Source organism: Mustelus asterias, chromosome 14, assembly GCF_964213995.1.
Source record: "Mustelus asterias chromosome 14, sMusAst1.hap1.1, whole genome shotgun sequence".
NCBI classification, from domain to species: domain Eukaryota; kingdom Metazoa; phylum Chordata; class Chondrichthyes; order Carcharhiniformes; family Triakidae; genus Mustelus; species Mustelus asterias.
Window position 1 is genome coordinate 88,182,012 of NC_135814.1, and position 20,048 is coordinate 88,202,059.

At 44.1% G+C, this 20,048-nt stretch overlaps 1 protein-coding gene across 1 annotated transcript in view; it reads left to right on the forward strand.

The window, feature by feature from the left end:
- Positions 1-14,212: 14,212 nt before the first annotated feature.
- LOC144503850 (myosin light chain 3, skeletal muscle isoform-like) overlaps positions 14,213-20,048 on the forward strand; it is a 44,952-nt gene continuing 39,116 nt past the window's right edge. Inside the window, exon 1 of the mRNA XM_078228816.1 lies at positions 14,213-15,834. Within this exon, the coding sequence (XP_078084942.1) occupies positions 15,706-15,834 (129 nt within the window). The 5' untranslated portion in view covers positions 14,213-15,705. The remainder of the gene's footprint in view (positions 15,835-20,048) is intronic.

Here is a 20,048-nt window from a genome sequence, read left to right on the forward strand (position 1 = left end):
GCAAAATACTCATTTAAAACTTCACCTGCATCTTTCAGCTCCACACACAGACTGTCATTTTGGTCCCTAATGGGCCCTACTCTTTCCCTGGTTACTCTCTTGCCCTTAATGTACTTATAGAACACCTTGGGATTTTTCTTTATTTTGCCCACCAGTGTTTTTTCTTGCCCTGGCTTCGCTCTCCTAATTTATTTTTTTAAGTACCCCCTGCACTTCCTATACTCCTCTACAGCTTCCAGGGTTTTGAGCCCCCTGTATCTGCCATAAGCCTGTTTTTTCCCTATCCAATGCTGTATATCCCTTAACATCCAGGCTTCTCTGGACTTTTTGGTCTCACCCTTCACCTTTATGGGAAAATGTTGGCCCTGTGTCTCTCCATCACCTCTGGCACGGTGGCACAGTGGTTAGCACTGCTGCCTCGCCGGCTTCAATTCCAGCCTTAGGTGACTGTGCAGAGTCTGCACGTTCTCCCCATGTCTGCTTGGGTTTCCTCCCACTGTCCAAAAATGTGTAGGTTAGGGTGATTAGCAGTGTAAATGTGTGGGGTTATGGGGATTGGGTGGGTGGGGGTGGGCCTCGGTAAGATGCTTTGTTGGAGAATCGATGTAAATTCGATGGGCCTCTTCCTGCACTGTAGAGATTCTAGGATTTCCTTTCTGAATGAGTCCCACTGCTCTGGTGTGGATTTTCCTACAAGTAGCTGTTTCCAGTTCACTTTGGCCAGACCTTGTCTTACCCCATTAAAATCGGCCTTCTCCCAATTTATTTCCAGTCCATCTTTGACCTTTTTACACAGCTACCTTAAATCTTACCAAGTTATGATCAGTATCACCGAAATGCTCCCCCACTCACCTCTCCACCTGCCCACCTTCATTCCCTAAAATCAGGTTCAATACCGTCCCCTTTCTTGTAGGATTTTCTACATGCTGGCTCAAAAAGCTCTCCCGGATGCATCTTAAGAATTCTGCTCCCTCTAAACCTTTCACACTTTGATCATCCCAATTAATATTGGGGAAGTTGAAATCCCCTACTATTATTACCCTATCATTTTTACATTTCTCTGAGATTTGCCCACATATCTGCCTTTCCATGACTGTTTGAGGGCCAATAGTACACCTCCAGCAAAGTGATTGCCCCCTTTTTGATTTTACCTTCTACCCACATGGCCTCAATTGAGGAGCCTGCTGAGATATCATCCCTCCTCACTGAAGTAATTGAATTCTTGACCAATAATACAACACCACCTCCTCTTTTATACCCCTGCTGTCTCACTTGAAGATTATATAGTCCGGAATATTGAGCTGCTAGTCCTGCCTCTCCCTCAACCATGTCTCTGTGATAGCGGAGGCGATGGCCTTGTGGTATTATCGCTGGACTATTAATCCAGAAACTCAGCTAATGTTCTGGGGACCCGGGTTTGAATCCCACCATGGCAGTTGGTGGAATTTGAATTCAATAAAAAATATCTGGAATGAAGAATCTACTGATGACCATGAAATCATTGTTGATCCTCCCACAGTCCAAAGATGTGCGGGTTAGGTTGATTGGCCATGCTAAAAAAATTGCCCCTTAGTGTACTGAGATGTGTAGGTTCGAGGGATTAGCGGGCTAATATGTAGCGGTATGGGGGTCGGGCCTGGGTGGGATTGTGGTCGGTGCAGACTCGATGGGCCAAATGGCCTCTTTCTGCACTGTAGGGTTTCTATGATTTCTCTATGATTGTCGGAAAAACCCACCTGGGTTCACTAATGTCTTTTAGGGAAGGAAATCTGCCGTCCTTACTTGGGTCTGGCCTATATGTGACTACAGAGCCACAGCAATGTGGTTGACTCTCAACTGCCCCCTGAACAAGGGCAAGTAGGAATGGGCAATAAATGCTGGCCAGCCAGCGACATCCATGTCCCACGAATGAATTTTTAAAAATAGCAATAATATCATACTCCCATATGTTGATCAATGCCCTCAGTTCATCTGCCTGACCTGTAAAACTCCTGGCATTAAAATCATTCAGTTTGGCCATATTCCTTTGTGCCTTGACATGTCTATCTTTGCTCTGCCTTCCTGTTCTTCCTCTTAATTACTCATACTGAATTCCTGCAGGAATTTGTGTAAATGTCTGTGTATGAGGACAAGCTTGATGCCCTCCATAGCTAACTGTCTTGCTAACACAGAGGTACGCAGAGGCTACTTTGCACACATGGCTAGGGGTTCCTATGAATGTGTACCCCAACAGAAGAATGGAGGGAAAACACTGAAAGAGGGATTTAGTGATTATTATGAATTTAGTTGTGAATGACCACATCATTTAGCAGACAGACTGGGTGAGATTTTACGGCCCTGCTCGAGCGAGACCAGAAATTCCCGCCCGAAGTCAACGAAGATTTCCATTGTCGGACCCTCGCCTGCTCCGATTCCGTGGCAGGTGAGGTGGTAGAATTCCAGCCACTATGTCTAAAGCAAGCAACATGTTAGCTGCCAGTAGCTGATCTCCCTGTAGTTGATTGAATAGCAACATGTTGTAAATCTGCAACATTATCCTGTTGACTGCATAAAGGAAGGTCCAACACTTAACTCTGGGTCTTTCCCTCTGTGCACCTGTTGGCTTTTGAGATTTTAAGTTCCACCCCATTTAACTTCCAACTAGTCTTTGGGGTCCTATCTTGCATGTATGAAATGCCTGTGTTCAAACACATGGGTCTCTAGACACTGTGACTGCTCAGTATTGCGTAACCAATATTGACTGAAGCACATAAGTGAGTGTTACTGCAGAGGGGAAAGTTTTATTCATTTCATGACTGTCCCTCAAGCCTGAAATCCTGTACTACTCTTGAGCTAAGCATGAAGCCAACAATTTATTTTGTAGGATTAGCAGAAAAAGACTGCAAGTGGAGAAATATTGATTTTAAAAACTGGAAGTGTACTGCAGGACCATTAACATCTCAAAGCAAAAAGACGGTCTAATGTCTTTGGTTGTCACTTCCTCTATGTTATGTTTACTGTTTTGCATTTTACAGCTGTAAAGTTATTCTACACCCCCCCCCCCCCCCTCCATGTAGTCTAAGGGACACCTCATCCTTGGGATGATCTCAGTCATGACTCCCGAAGCAGTGTTCTTTAATCATTTCTTGGGCTGGGAACCAAGGAGCAGGCCATTATGCCTGCCAAGCCTACTCCCTCATTCAAAGGATGATGGCTGATCATCCACATCAATGCCCTTTTCCCCACACTGTCCCCATATCCCTTTATGTGACTTATGTGCAGAAATCTGCCCATACTCAGTGACTGAGCTTCCACAACCCTCTGGGTAATCAAAGATTCACAACCCTCTGAGTCAAAAATAAAATTTTCCTCATCTCGGCCTTAGGTGACATCTTCCTTCTTTGAAATGATGTCCCTTGGTTCAAGACTCCCCACCTTACCTACATCTACCCTTTAAATATTTTGTAGGTTATAATGAGATTCCCTCTTATTCTTTGAAACTGTAGAGAATACAGTAAGAAGTCTCACAACACCAGGTTAAAATCCAACAGGTTTATTTGGAATCACGAGCTTTCGGAGCGCTGCTCCTTCCTCAGGTGAGTCGCGTGGTAGTGAATTCCACAGGCTGACCACTCTCTGGCTGAAGAAATTTCTTCGTCTCTGTCCTAAACCGCCTACCCTGTATCCTCAGGCTGTGACACTCACCTGAGGAAGGAGCAGCGCTACGAAAGTTTGTGATTCCAAATAAACTTGTTGGACTTTAACCCGGTGTTGTGAAACTTCTTACTGTGCCTACCCCAGTCCAACACCGCCATTTCTACATCATGGCTACTGTAGAGAATACATCGTAGTTTCCCCAATCTCTCTTCATGGGACTGTCCCGCCATCCAGGAACAAGTCTGGTGAACCTTTATTAACAAGGGCCGCTCGGTGGCACAGTGGTTAGCAGGAACCGGGGTTCAATTCCAGTCTGTATGAAGTTTACACATTCTCCCTGTGTCTGTGCCCTGGTTTCCTCCCACAGTCCAAAGATGTGCAGGTAAGGTTGATTGGCCATGCTAAATTGCCCCTTCGTGTCAGGGAAACTCACAGGGTACGTGGGGTAACAGGGATAGGGCCTGGGTGGTATTGTTGTCGGTGCAGGCTTGATGGGCTGAATGGCTTTCATCTGCACTCTAGGGATTCTATGATTCTAACTCCCTTTATGGCAATAATAGCCTTCCTAAGGTAAAAGGACCAAAACTGTACACAGTACTTTGCTACTCCTGTATTCAAATCCTCTGGTGATAAAGGCATATGTTATGATCCAGCAGGTGGTAAATGCCGTGCAGACAAAATCCCAAAGAGAGACTTGACAAATTATCACAACTGTTTTCTATTAGTAAATTACTATGAGAAGGTATGTGAACTGAAGTCAGATGCCACAAATTCTGGTACCACTTCCCTAGATTTTAAATATTAAATTAAAACATTTAATAATAAAAGAAAACATGAACAAACAAAATTACACGTACACAGTTAAAATTATACTTACAGAACATTCCACCAAAAGATTCCTACTTGGTTAAACTTGCAAATAAACACCCCTTCAGACAACAGTCCCTGGAGTTATTTAATCTATAAAAAATCCATTAATATTGCCACTCAGCTATGGAAATTTCAGATGTTTAAACAATACTCTGCTACTTTTGTTTTGCTGGAGATTACTCACTTTGCTTCTTCTCACAACTTTCTCCCAGCACAGAGCACACTCCAAGAAGTCAACACAGCCGCACCCCAACACAGTTCCCAATCTCTCTTTAAATACGTTTTTTCCTCTTTCACCCTTTCCCTTATCCTTTAAAATTTACTTTTCACATATTTATGTTCTCCTTATGAGAACATTCATGTAAAATAAAATGTAATAACTTTACCTTATTTATGACCTTTTCTTTGTTGTAAACTTCCTCTTGTTATCCTTAGAAATTCAAAACTAAGAACCCAAAACCTCACTTATCTCCTAATGCAACTTTCTACTCATGTTGTCCTTACTTGTAGGAAATTCAATTTGGACACTTTTTACTTCGATGGCTGCAATTTTACCTTCGCATCCACAGGAATCAGAGCGGGTGAGGAGCGGACCATGGAAAGATCCATTGATCTCCGGTAGGACTTTCCGGTTTCAGAATGAGTGAGGCTGTAAAACCCCGCCCTATGCATCTGCCTTTCACACCTACCCATTTGATGTCCTCAACTGAATTAAACTAATCATGCACACAGACACACACAGTCCTCAGAAGCCTGATTCACAGAATAGCACAATAAACCACCAAAAAAAATCTTTTCTCCACACTTTCCTTTAGCTTTCTTAATTGCTTCTTGCACCTGCATGCTAGCTACCAGTGACTTATTGGACATTTTCTAATGTCATACAATTTAACATGGAAAATAGGAGCAGGAGGAGGCCACTTCAACCCTGCTCTGCCATTCTTTATGATCATGGCTGATCTTCCAACTCAATAGATCCTTCCTTCCCCCAATATCCTTCGATCCCCTTCGCCACCAGTGCTATATCTAACTGCTTCTTGAAAACATACAATATTTTGGCCTCAACTACTACCCGTGTAGTGAATTCCACAAGCTGACCACTCTCAGGCTGAAAGAATTTCTCCTCATCCTTGTCCTAAATGGTCTACCCTGTATCTTCAGGCTGTGACACCTGGTATTGGATACCTCCACCATCGGGAACATCCTCCTTGCATCCTGTCCAGCCCTATTATAATTGTCTAGGTTTCTATGAGATCCCCCCTCATTCTTCTGAACTCCAGCAAATGCAATCCTAACTGACTCAGTCTCTCCACGTACGTCAGTCTTGCCATCCCAGGAATCAGTCTGGTAAACCAGCCTGATAAATTTAAGAAATAAACTGCACACCTGTTTCTCTTACCAAAGTGGATCACCTCATATATTTCCATATTATATTCCATCTGCCATGTTCTTGTCCACTCACCGGACAGGATTTTCTAGCCACATTCGCCCCAAAACCGGAAAATCCCATCCTTGGATCAGAAATTGGCTAGCTGTAAGAAGACAGAGGGTGGTGGTTGATGGGAAATGTTCATCCTGGAGTTCAGTTACTAGTGGTGTACCGCAAGGATCTGTTTTGGGGCCACTGCTGTTTGTCATTTTTATAAATGACCTGGATGAGGGCGGCACGGTAGCACAGTGGTTAGCAGTGCTGTTTCACAGCTCCAGGGACCTGGGTTCGATTCCTGGCTTGGGTCGCTGTCTGTGTGGAGTTTGCACATTCTCCTCGTGTCTGCGTGGGTTTCCTCCGGGTGCTCCGGTTTCCTCCCACAGTCCAAAGATGTGCGGGTTAGGTTGATTGGCCATGCTAAAATTGCCCCTTAGTGTCCTGGGATGCGTAATTAGAGGGATTAGTGGTAAAATATGTAGGGATATGGGGGTAGGGCCTGGTTGGGATTGTGGTCGGTGCAGACTCGATGGGCCGAATGGCCTCTTTCTGCACTGTAGGGTTTCTATGATTCTATGATAGAAGGATGGGTTAGTAAATTTGCGGATGACACTAAAGTTGGTGGAGTTGTGGACAGTGCGGAAGGATGTTGCAGGTTACAGAGGGACATAGATAAGCTGCAGAGCTGGGCTGAGAGGTGGCAAATGGAGTTTAATGTGGAAAAGTATGAGGTGATTCACTTTGGAAGGAGTAACAAGAATACAGAGTACTGGGCTAATGGTAAGATACTTGGTAATGTGGATGAGCAGAGAGATCTCGGTGAGCATGTGCATAGATCCCTGAAAGTTGGCACCCAGGTTGATAGGGTTGTTAAGAAGGCGTACGGTGTGTTAGCTTTTATTGGTAGAGGGATTGAGTTTCAGAGCCATGAGGTCATGTTGCAGCTGTACAAAACTCTGGTGTGGCCGCACTTGCAGTATTGCGTACAGTTCTGATCGCTGCATTATAGGAAGGATGTGGAAGCATTGGAAAGGGTGCAGTGGAGATTTACCAGGATGTTGCCTGGTATGGTGGGAAGGTCTTATGAGGAAAGGCTGAGGGACTTGAGGCTGTTTTCGTTAGAGAGAAGAGGTGACTTAATAGAGGCATACAAGATGATCAGAGGATTAGAATAGGGTGGACAGTGAGAGCCTTTTTCCTCGGATGGTGATGGCTAGCACGAGGGGGCATAGCTTTAAATTGAGGGGTGATAGATATAGGACAGATGTCAGAGGTAGGTTCTTTACTCAGAGAGTAGTAAGGAATGCCCTGCCTGCAGCAGTAGTGGACTCGCCAACATTAAAGGCATTTAAATGGTCATTGGATAAACATATGGATGATATTGGAATAGTGTAGGTTAGATGGGCTTTAGATTGGTTTCACAGGTCGGCGCAACATCGAGGGCTGAAGGGCCTGTACTGCGCTGTAATGTTCTATGTTCTATGAGGTCAACGGACCTTTGTATGGTCCATCCCTCCCCCGCCCATTATGATTCCCGTGGCAGGCAGGACGGGAAGATTCCACCCAGTAGCCGGGAATCGGAGCGAGCGAGGGGCAGAGCATGGAAAGGTCCATTGATTGCAGGCAGGATTTTATGGTTTCGGGATGAGCAGGGCTGTAAAATCCACTTGAAACTGCTTTGCACCTTCCTCACACCACATTCTGACCTAGCTTTGTGTTATCTGTAAACTTGGAAATATTACATTTGGTCCCCCGCATCCAAATCATTGATATTGGCTGTGAATAGCTGGGCTCCAAGTTTTGATCCCTGTGGTACCCCACTAGTCACAGCATGCCAACATGAGAACGACTAATTTATTCCTACTCTTTTTGCATATTAAACAATCGTTAAGCTGTGTCAGAATAGTACTTTGTATCCCTCGTGCTTTAATTGTGCTAACCAACCTCCAGCAGGGGACTTTGTCAAAAGCCTTCTGAAAATCCAAGTATATTACGTTCACCAACTCCCCTTTATCAATTCTGTTAATGAGATCCTCAATAAACTCCAACAGTTTCATCAAACATGATGTCCCATTCATAAATCCCCGTTTACTCTGCCCGATCAGATCATTATTATCTAAGTGTCCATTAATCACATCCTTTATAATAGATTGTAAAATTTTCCCTACTACGGATGTAAGGTGAACAGATCTATAGTTCTCTGTTTTCTCTCTCACTCCCTTCTTAGATCATGGGGGTGACATTTGCTCCCTTCCAATCTGCAGGAATCATTCCAGAATCGATAGCATTTTGGAAGATGATCACTAATGCATCCACCATCTCCATAGCTACTTCTTTCAACACCCTGGGATATGGAATATCAGGTCCTGGAGACTTATCAATCTTCAATCCCATTCATTTCTCCAACACAGCCTCCTTACTAATACTAATTTCCTTCAATTCCTCATTCTCCCTAGTCCCTTGGATCTCTAATTCTTGGAGATTCCTTGTATCCTTCTCAGTGAAAACAGACACAAAGTAATCATTTAGCTTCTCTGCCTTTTCCCTATTCCCCATTATGAATTCTCCTGACTCTGTCTGTAAAGGACCCATATTTGTCTTAGCCAAGTGTTTCCTTTTTATGTACCTATAGAAACTTTCAGTCTATTTTATTGTTGTTTATGAGGTTACATTTATAGTTTATTTTCCCTTTATCAGTTTCTTGGTCTTCCTTTACTATATTCTAAAATGCTCCTAATCCTCAGATTTGCTACTATTTCTGGCAGCCTTATTGGTCTTTTCTTTTAATCTTATACAATCCTTAACTTCCTTTGTCAGCCACAGTTAACGTACTTTTCATTTTAGGTTTTTGTGCCTTGACTAAGTGTACAGCTGCTATCGCTGTGTAAAATTGCCTTAAAGACTATCCATTTCCTGGGTACTGTTGTACCTTTTAACGTAGTTTCCCAGTCCACCTCAGCAAATTTTCCCCCATAACTTCAATTTCTGTTGCTCAAATTTAACACCCTGGCTTCAGATTGAACTAACTCACTTTCAAACATAATGTAAAATTCTATCATATAATGATCACTCATCCCTAAAGGTTCTTTTGCAATAAGATTAATTAGCCCTTTATTGTTACAAAACACCAGTTCTAAAATAACCTGTTCTCTAGTTGGTCCCTCAACATACTGCTCTAGAAACCTATTCTACAACACCCTAGAAACTCTTCCTCTGCATCTTTGGTGGTCATTAGTTTCACCCAGTCTATATGCAGATTGAAGTCATCCATGATTACTGTATTACCCATGCTACATGCTTCTCCAATCCCCTGATTAATAACATACCCTACACGACCACTACCTATAAACAACTCCTACCAATGTTTGCTGCGCTTGCTGTTTTAGCTCCACCCCAAACAGATTCCACATTTTGTTCTTCCAAGTTGGAGATCCACCCTTACTAACTATCATAACTCCATGAGTCGGCTGTGAAGGAACAGTGCTTTTATTGCACAAAATAAAATAAACAAAAACCACAAGGCTGTGGTGAACAGAACAGGTTCCAACCGGGGTTAAAAGATAATGGACCTACTCAGGGTCCTGCTTTATACTGGGCTCGGTACCTGGTTGGTTAATTACCACTCCCCAGGGAACTCATACTCAACGAGTCCAACGAGGTCAATTAGTGAGTTCCTCCATGCAAGACATGGGGGTTATCACACTAACATACTGATCCCATCCCTTATTATCAGAGCAACACTACCTCCTTTTCCTCTTTGCCTGTCCTTCCTAAATATCAAATGCCCTTGAATATTCAGATCGCTGTCTTAGTCACCTTATAACCACATTTCCTTAATGGCAAGTTGACCATACCCACTTACCTCTATTTGTTCCTTTCAATCATCTATCTTGTGAAAGCTGGGTTCATTCAGGGCTTTAAATTTGTCTTTTTGACATTACTTCACATTCTATGCTTAGTTTCTTGCCTTTGTTTCACCTGCCTTCTAATTTCACTTGCTACTGTTCTACTTCCCGTTACCAAATTTACTTTCTTCCAATTTAAGCTAAGTATCAGGTTCCCATCCCACTGACAAAGCTAGTTTAAATCCTCCCCAACAGGACTAGTAAATCTCCCTGTGAGGATATCAGTCCTGGTCCTGTTAAGGTGTACCTCATCCATCTTGTATAGGTCCCACCTGACCCAGCACTGGTCCTAATGCCTCAAAAATCTGCTGCTCCCCCTCCTACGTCAATTCTCCAGCCACTTGTTCAATCGATCAAACCTCCTATTCTTATGCTCACTAGCACATTGCACTGGGAGTAATCCTGAGATTACTGCTCTTGAGGTCCTGCTTTTAAATTTCCTTCCCAACTCCTACTTTCAGAACCTCATCCCTCTTTTACAATTAGAATATTCTATGGTTCTAATAAATAATATTTTAAATTACAGTATGGCAGGTCAGCCCAGCCAAGTGGAACATACACCCTGCAGTATCTGGGAGGTCATAGATGCACCGTGTGTCCTAGATTTCCCTGCTTTGTGAATAGTTCGAAGTCTCACAACACCAGGTTAAAGTCCAACAGGTTTATTTGGTAGCAAATGGTATTTGCTACCAAATAAACCTGTTGGACTTTAACCTGGTGTTGTGAGACTTCTTACTGTGCTTACCCCAGTCCAACGCCGGCATCTCCACATTGTGAATAGTTGCCATGAAAGCAATCACACATGCCTTCATCGTGAACCTCTCTGGCCAGACTTATTTAGCTGAAGTGTGAGTTGGAAACACACACACCGACAAATAAGGGAAGGGTGAAATATCTGGACAGCTTGCTCCAAACTTCAGTCACATCTCATGGAAAGGTGTAGCTTCAGAATGTGGTTGATATGACCAATGGTGTGCAGAGCAGACTGGCACTTATGGTGTGAATGTTACCTGCCATTTATCAGCCTAAACCCGAATGTTAGACATCCCAAGGGAGCCGCCATTGAATCAGGGACAAAGGCTTATTAAAACTAACATAATCAAACAAACAGCAATGAAGAAAATAAAGACATTAGAGAGAATCGTATGAATTTATCTTCATTCCAAAGGTTAAATTCTGAGGAGAGATTATATAAACTATTGTTGTAATCTTTGGAATTTATCAGGTTAAGTTGTGATTTGACTGAAGTTTCAAGATATGAGGGGGAACAGATAGGTAGAGAAAGAGAGAAACGTTTTCTACTGGCTGAGGAATCTGGACAGAGGAACATTGTCTAAAAATAGAATGGGACCTTTCAAAATTGAAATTAAGAAATAGTTCTACAAAGCATGGTAGAAGCTTGGAATTCTCTTCTGCAAATGGCAGTTAATACTCGGTCAGCAGTTCATTTTAAATCTAAGATTAGTAGATTTTTGTTAACCAGTAGTATTAAAGGATATGGAAAAATGATGAGTATACACAGAGTTTGATCATAGAGCAGGCATAATCTCACTCAATGGTGGGATAGGCTCAAAGGGCTCAATGGCTTACTTAGAACTATAGAACATTTAGAGCACAGAAGGAGGCCATTCAGCCCATCTTGTCCATGCCAGTTCAAGGACACTTAGGTGTCCTTTCTAATCCCATCTTCCTGACACGCACTATCCTCTGTGTGAAAACCTTCTTCCTCAAGTCCCCTCTGTACCTACTGTCACTTATCTTGAATCTATGTCCCCTGGTTCTAGAATTCTCCACCAAGGGAAACAATTTTATCCTGATCACTCTATCTTGTCCTCTCAAAATTTTGTACACCTCTCAGCCTTCTTTGTTCCCAGGAAAATAACCCCAACCTCTCCCCTCTTTCCTCATAGCTACACTTTTCTAGCCCTCGACACTCTCCAGAGCAATTACGTCTTTCCTGTAATATGGTGACAAAACGGCACACAAAACTCCAGTTGTGGCCTCATCTGTGTTTTATACAATTCCAACCTTATATCCTTACATTATAATCTGTACCTCTGCCAATGAAAGAGAGCATTCCATATGCCTTCTTTATAATCTTGTCCATTTGAACCGCTGTTTTTAGGGATCTATGTACTTGGATGCCAAGATCTCTCGCTTCATTTACCCTTCTTAGTATATTCCCATTTATTGTGTAATAACTATAGCTATAACTGTTGGACCTTAATTACCTCCACTTCTCTATGTCAAAATCCATCTGACACTTTACCGCCCACTCCATCAACTCGCAGATATGGTTTTGTACATTTCTGGTTTCTCTGGTGAAATGAGTTGAAAAGTGACAGCAGAGAAATGTGAAATGTTACACTTTAGGAGCATCAACTTGGAAAAGCAGAGACTAGAAATGACATGACTTTGAAATATGTAGATAAGCAGAGAAACTTTGGTGTCTGTATACAGAAATCCCCAAAGGTAATGGAGCGAGTTTATAAGTTAGTATTAGCGTGGGTTTTCTCCGGGTGCTCCGGTTTCCTCCCACAGTCCAAAGATGTGCGGGTTAGGTTGATTGGCCAGGTTAAAAAAAATTGCCCCTTAGAGTCCTGGGATGCGTAGGTTAGAGGGATTAGCGGGTAAAATATGTGGGGGGTAGGGCCTGGGTGGGATTGTGGTCGGTGCAGACTCGATGGGCCGAATGGCCTTCTTCTGCACTGTAGGGTTTCTATGATAGCACTGCTGCCTCACAGCACCAGGGACCTGGGTTCAATTCTGGCCTTGAGTGACTGTGCAAAGTTTGTATGTTCTCCTCGTGTCTGTGAGGGTTTCCTCCCACACTCCAAAGATATGCAGGTTAGGTGGATTGGATTGGCCATGTTAAATTGCCCCTTAGTGTCTCAAGATATGTAGGTTAGGGAGATTAGTGGGGTAAATATGCGGGGTTATGAGAATAGGGCCTGGGTAAGAGTCGGTGCAGACTTGATGGGCCAAATGACCTCCTTCTGCACTGTAGGGATTCTATAATGATTCTATGATGATAAAAGGTTGCTCAGATTGCTAAGGTTTCTAAATATAAAGGAATAGGAATAAGGGGCGGCACGGTAGCACAGTGGCTAGCACTGTTGCCTCACAGCGCAAGGAACCTGGGTTCAATTCCAGCCTCGGGTCACTTTGTGGAGTTTGCACATTCTCCCCGTGTCTGTGTGGATTTCCTCCGGGTGCTCCGGTTTCCTCCCACAGTCCAAAGATGTGCAAGTTAAGATGTGCCATGTTAAATTGACCCTAATGTCAGGGGATTAGCTGGGTAAATATGTGGGGTTATGGGAATAGGGCCTGAGTGGGATTGGTGTCAGTGCAGACTCGATGGGCTGAATGGCCTCCTTCTGCACTGTAGGGATTCTATGATTCTGTGAAAAGCAGAGATTGTGCTGAAATGTATTAATGATTGGTTAAGCCTCAGCTGGAGTATTGTGAATAACTCTCGACATTGCACTTCAGGAAAGATATAACAACCTCGGGAAGGACACTGAGGAGATTTACCAAGCTGTTCCTAGGGAGGGGGGACTTCAGTTATGTGGAGAGATTGGAAAACTTAGGAATATTCTATTTGGAATCGAAAAGGTTAAGAAGTAACCTATAGAGATTTTGAAGATACTAAAAGGTTTTAATTGAGTAAATAGAGAAAACTGATTAATCTCTAACAGTTTAGTTAACAATCAGAGGTCATGGACTTAAATTCTACGGAGGAAATGGGGAGATTATTATCAGTTAGAGAGCTGTCAGGATCTGGAATGTTCTACCTGAAAAGATGCTGGAAGCTGAATTCATTCATGATTTTAAAAAGTAGTATGACATCTACTTGAGAATGATGGCTTTACAGGCTTCTGGGCACAAGATGTGGGACTATGCATACCTTTTCTTTCAAAGGGTCAGCACAGGACAAGGGGTCGAATGATCTCCTTCAGTGCTGTAAATTTGAATGATTCTAGGGGCAAACAAAAGGCGGCTGTGTCCCCGCTGAAAGGCTGTCTCTCTGTTGGTGCGTTGGGAGCTGTGAGGATGAAAGGGTGAAGTTTCTAATGTAACGACTATCCAGGAGTCAGTCAGTGAGGTGACTGTCCTCTCCCCTTCTTGGCCAAGTCTGTCATGCCATCCTTTACTGCGCAGTTAGCAACTTTCCCCTCATGACAGCACAGTGTGACAAGCTTCTCCTTTGCTAATTTTAAACACTCCATTTGGCATTTCTGAAAGGCATAAATAATCGTCGGTAGGGCAAATGGAGATGGTAAAGGTGTCAAGCGATCGGCCCCATTTATTGAGTAGACAGAATGCATCTATGAAGTGACTCTATAAAGAGACAGCTAAGTGTAGAACTGGAACAACAGCAGCCCCTCTTACCCAAGGAGATTGTGTCTGGCTGTGTAACGGAGTGAGTGAGTGAGTGTGTAAGTGAGTGAGTGTGAGAGTGAGTGAATGTGTGTGTAGGAGTGAGTGAGTGTGAGTGAGTCTGGGAGTGAGTGAGTGTGTGACAGTGAGTGAGTGAGAATGAGTGTGGGGCTGAGTGAGTGTGAAAGTGAGTGAGTGTGAGAGTGTGTGTGTGGCTGAGTGTGTGTCTGAGAATGAGTGAGTGAGAGTGAGTGAGTGTAGGAGTGAGTGAGTGTGAGTGAGTCTGGGAGTGAGTGAGTGCGATAGTGAGTGAGTCTTAAAGTGAGAGTGTGAGAGAGTGAGTGAGAATGAGTGTTGGGCTGAGTGAGAGTGAGTGAGTGTGAGAGTGAGTGTGGGGCTAAGTGTGTCTGAGAATGAGTGAGTAAGTGAGTGTGATAGTGAGTGAGTTTGGGAGTGAGAGTGAGTGTGGGTGAGTTTGGGAGTGAGAATGAGTGAGGGTGAGAGTGTGTGTGTGATAGTGAGTGAGAGAGTGAGAGTGTGAGTGAGTGTGATAGTGAGTGAGTGTGAGAGTTAGTGAGAATGAATGTGGGTGAGTGTGATAGTGAGTGAGAGAGTGAGTGAGTGTGTGATAGTGAGTGAGTGTGATAGTGAGTGAGAGTGAGTGTGGGTGAGTGTGATAGTGTGTGTGATAGTGAGTGAGTGTGAGAGTGAGTGAGAGTGAGTGTGATAGTGAGTGAGTGAGAGTGAGTGTGATAGTGAGTGAGAGTGAGTGTGGGTGAGTGCCATTTGCCAGCAGAAGCTGTTAGCTGTGATACAGCAGGAGGCCCTGGAGTGGGGATGCCGCTGTTTTGGGGGAGTTTGCCTGGTTGTAAAGCAGTGCGAGTTGTCCAGGGAGCAGAGCCTGGACAGAGCAGCGATGGGAAGTGTCAAAGCCTCGGGGGATTGGTCTTGTGAGGGCGCCTTGCACTTGAGACTCTCACATTCCCAGTCGGATTGATTTCACTTTATTTTTAAACCCCCTGCCTCCCTCCCTCCCCCTGCCCCTGGGTGCTTAATCAACACTTTCTGCAGAAGGAGACCTGGGACGTTTTGTGATCCCGAGGAATGCCCACCCATTCCCAAATGCCAGGTGAAACCAAATCAGCTCCTGGTGATGTCAGGAATGTCCAGCTTCAGCACATTAGAATTCGCTTTAAAATGTCCCACAATGTCACCTCACGTCAACAGGGGTGAAATCTGGCGTGTTGCCTTGGGGGGGGCTAGAGTGGAATAAAGGATTGAGAATTCCTGCTGGTTTGGTTAACTCGTGGTTCCATTTATAGTCTGGCCAGTCCGACTCCCTTCCTGTTGACTGTCCAATCGAGCGGCATGTGACAAGTTTGTCTTATCAGTAAGGGGCATAAATACCCCAGCTCCCAGGCAGACCGTGCTCGGGCTCCACACCAGCAGACTCTAACTCCAGGCGTCTACCTCAACCCCATCCCCCAAATGGCACCCAAGAAAGATGTAAAGAAGCCAGAGCCCAAGGCTGCCGCGGCTCCTGCTCCTGCTCCTGCTGCCCCACCACCAGAGCCACCCAAACCCAAGGAGACATCTATCGACTTGTCCAGTGTCAAGGTGGGTACACTTCCGCGGGATAATCGCCAGCCAAGCTTTGCTCGAATATAACCCTTCCCTCTCTTTTTTTACTCTCTCTCTAACCCTACCCGCTATCCAAGTTCTATCCAAGGCTCATGTCCAGATATTTTCAGAGGGTTGCATGTTTTAAGGATTAAGTCCTTAACAAGTACCAAATGATAAAAGATGTGAGATTAGAAATCTGGCTAACATAACAGAGAGAATCCTTTACATAAAACTGCCCAGTCTTCCTTTATTATTTTTTTATTTGATAACACTTTTAAGATGTTCTGAAATTATATTTTTTGCTGTACATTTCGAAGAACGAAGATTAAGATCTTGTCTTACACTGTACATGCAGTTCTTGTCTCACACTGTACATGCAGCTCCGCCCCCTCCCTCCCTGCAACCTAATTTTATCACCCGTCTCAGTCACCCCGCCCATAGCAGGCTGAGAGAGTTCACAGAAATTTACTGCAGAAATATTACTAAATATGGGAGCGACACTCAGACGTGTCAGCTAACGTTACGGTGAGATGAGCTTGCTCCAAAAGGTCAACGCCGCGATGTATTGTCCATAATGTGCCGGCCTCCTATCAGTTGCCCAATAAACCAGATGTTAGTTCTCAAATGTACATTGGACCAGTGTCAACTGACATTCAATGTACAGTTTAATTAAACCTGTCCCGACTAACAATAATCCCCCGTCAGACCTTAAATACCAATTGTAGAATAAATAACTGGTGACAGATTCGGTGCATTGTTATCCAGAGTGAAATTTCCATTTGCATTTTATAGCTTCCCTCTGTCATTATCCATCGAAATGACTAGAAACTGCCCCCGATTCCTTCCATTCCTAGATCCGAGCCCTATCACACTGCTTGAAACAAATCTCTCCCCTGTCTCATTTCCCCCGGGGCTGAGTTACACATGTTCCATCCCATCGCCAACATTTTCTGAAGAACTCAGATGGGGAATCTTGGAATCTTTCTAGTGATCTATATCGAGTCACTTGGATGTTTGAAGTGATACGATTTGACTGGCGGGCTGCAAATGTTTAATGTATCACCGGGACGCACTGGTTTAGTGTTCGCGGTAATTGCAACATTAAACAATTGGGCAAATCTTAACTCTGTTCGGTTTCAATCCAGTTTCCCCAGATCAGTATTAGCAAAGGGGCTTTGGTGAAGGCCCTCTATGAGGGACGTGCAGTGAGAGTATATGTAGAGGTGACCCAGTGGTGGGAGACAGGGAGGCTCTGAGAGTATATATAAGGGGGGCGAGAGGAAGAGATGGGCACCGTGAGGGAATATTAGAGGCTGCACTGTGAGTGCATTTTATAAACTGCACTGTGAGGGCATATTAGAGTCTACATTGCAAGGGAATATTAGAGGCTGCACTGTGAGTGTATATTAGAGGTTCCACTGTGAGGGTATATTAGAGACTGCACTGTGAGGGTATATTAGAGACTGCACTGTGAGGGTATATTAGAGGTTCCACTGTGAGGGTATATTAGAGACTGCACTGTGAGGGTATACGAGAGACTGCACTGTGAGGGTATATTAGAGACTGCAGGTGAGGGTATATTAGAGGCTGCACTGTGAGGGTATATTAGAGGATCCACTGTGAGGGTATTTTAGAGACTGCACTGTGAGGGCATATTAAAGACTGCACTGTGAGGGCATATTAGAGACTGCACTGTGAGGGTATATTTGAGACTGCACTGTGAGGGTATATTTGAGACTGGACTGTGAGGGTATATTAGAGACTGCACTCTGAGGGTATATTTGAGACTGGACTGTGAGGGTATATTTGAGACTGGACTGTGAGGGTATATTTGAGACTGGACTGTGAGGGTATATTAGAGACTGCACTGTGAGGGTATATTTGAGACTGGACTGTGAGGGTATATTTGAGACTGGACTGTGAGGGTATATTTGAGACTGTACTGTGAGGGTATATTTGAGACTGCACTGTGAGGGTATATTTGAGACTACACTGAGGGTATATTTGAGACTGCACTGTGAGGGTATATTTGAGAGTGCACTGTGAGGGTATATTTGAGAGTGCACTGCGAGGGTATATTTGAGAGTGCACTGTGAGGGTATATTTGAGACTGGACTGTGAGGGTATATTTGCGACTGGACTGTGAGGGTATATCACAGACTGCACTGTGAAGGTATATGACAGACTGCACTGTGAGGGTATATTACAGACTGCACTGAGGGTATATTAGAGACTGCACTGTGAGGGTATATTAGAGACTGCACTGTGAGGGTATATTAGAGACTGTACTGTGAGGGTATATTTGAGACTGCACTGTGAGGGTATATTTGAGACTGCACTGTGAGGGTATATTAGAGACTGCACTGTGAGGGTATATTAGAGACTGCACTGTGAGGGCATATTAGAGACTGCACTGTGAGGGCATATTAGAGACTGCACTGTGAGGGTATATTAGAGACTGTACTGTGAGGGCATATTAGAGACTGCACTGTGAGGGCATATTAGAGACTGCACTGTGAGGGCATATTTGAGACAGGACTGTGAGGGCATATTTGAGACAGGACTGTGAGGGTATATTTGAGACTGGACTGTGAGGGTATATTAGAGACTGCACTGTGAGGGTATATTTGAGACTGGACTGTGAGGGTATATCACAGACTGCACTGTGAGGGTATATTTGAGACTGGACTGTGAGGGTATTTTAGAGAATGCACTGAGGGCATATTAGAGACTGCACTGTGAGGGCATATTAGAGACTGCACTGTGAGGGCATATTAGAGACTGCACTGTGAGGGTATATTACAGACTGCACTGTGAGGGTATATTACAGACTGCACTGTGAGGGTATATTACAGACTGCACTGTGAGGGTATATTAGAGACTGCACTGTGAGGGTATATTAGAGACTGCACTGTGAAGGTATATTAGAGACTGCACTGTGAGGGTATGTTAGAGACTGCACTGTGAGGGTATATTAGAGACAGTACTGTGAGGGCATATTAGAGACTGCACTGTGAGGGTATATTTGAGACTGCACTGTAAGGGTATATTAAAGACTGCACTGTGAGGGCATATTAGAGACTGCACTGTGAGGGCATATTAGAGACTGCACTGTGAGGGTATATTTGAGACTGCACTGTGAGGGTATATTAGAGACTGCACTGTGAGGGCATATTAGAGACTGCACTGTGAGGGCATATTAGAGACTGCACTGTGAGGGTATATTTGAGACTGCACTGTGAGGGCATATTAGAGACTGCACTGTGAGGGCATATTAGAGACTGCACTGTGAGGGTATATTAGAGACTGCACTGTGAGGGTATATTAGAGACTGCACTGTGAGGGCATATTAGAGACTGCACTGTGAGGGCATATTAGAGACTGCACTGTGAGGGCATATTAGAGACTGCACTGTGAGGGTATATTTGAGACTGGACTGTGAGGGTATATTTGAGACTGGACTGTGAGGGTATATTTGAGACTGGACTGTGAGGGTATATTAGAGGCTGCACTGTGAGGGCATATTAGAGACTGCACTGTGAGGGCATATTAGAGACTGGACTGTGAGGGTATATTTGAGACTGGACTGTGAGTGTATATTTGAGACTGGACTGTGAGAGTATATTTGAGACTGGACTGTGAGGGTATATTTGAGACTGGACTGTGAGGGTATATTTGAGACTGCACTGTGAGGGTATATTTGAGAGTGCACTGTGGGGGTATATTTGAGAGTGCACTGTGAGGGTATATTTGGGAGTGCACTGAGAGGGTATATTTGAGAGTGCACTGTGAGGGTATATTTGAGAGTGCACTGTGAGGGTATATTTGAGAGTGCACTGTGAGGGTATATTTGAGAGTGCACTGTGAGGGTATATTTGAGAGTGCACTGTGAGGGTATATTTGAGAGTGCACTGTGAGGGTATATTTGAGAGTCCACTGTGAGGGTATATTTGAGAGTGCACTGTGAGGGTATATTTGAGAGTGCACTGTGAGGGTATATTTGAGAGTGCACTGTGAGGGTATATTTGAGAGTGCACTGTGAGGGTATATTTGAGAGTGCACCGTGAGGGTATATTTGAGAGTGCACCGTGAGGGTATATTTGAGACTGCACTGTGAGGGTATATTTGAGACTGCACTGTGAGGGTATATTTGAAACTGCACTGTGAGGGTATATTAGAGACTGCAGTGTGAGGGTATATTTGAGAGT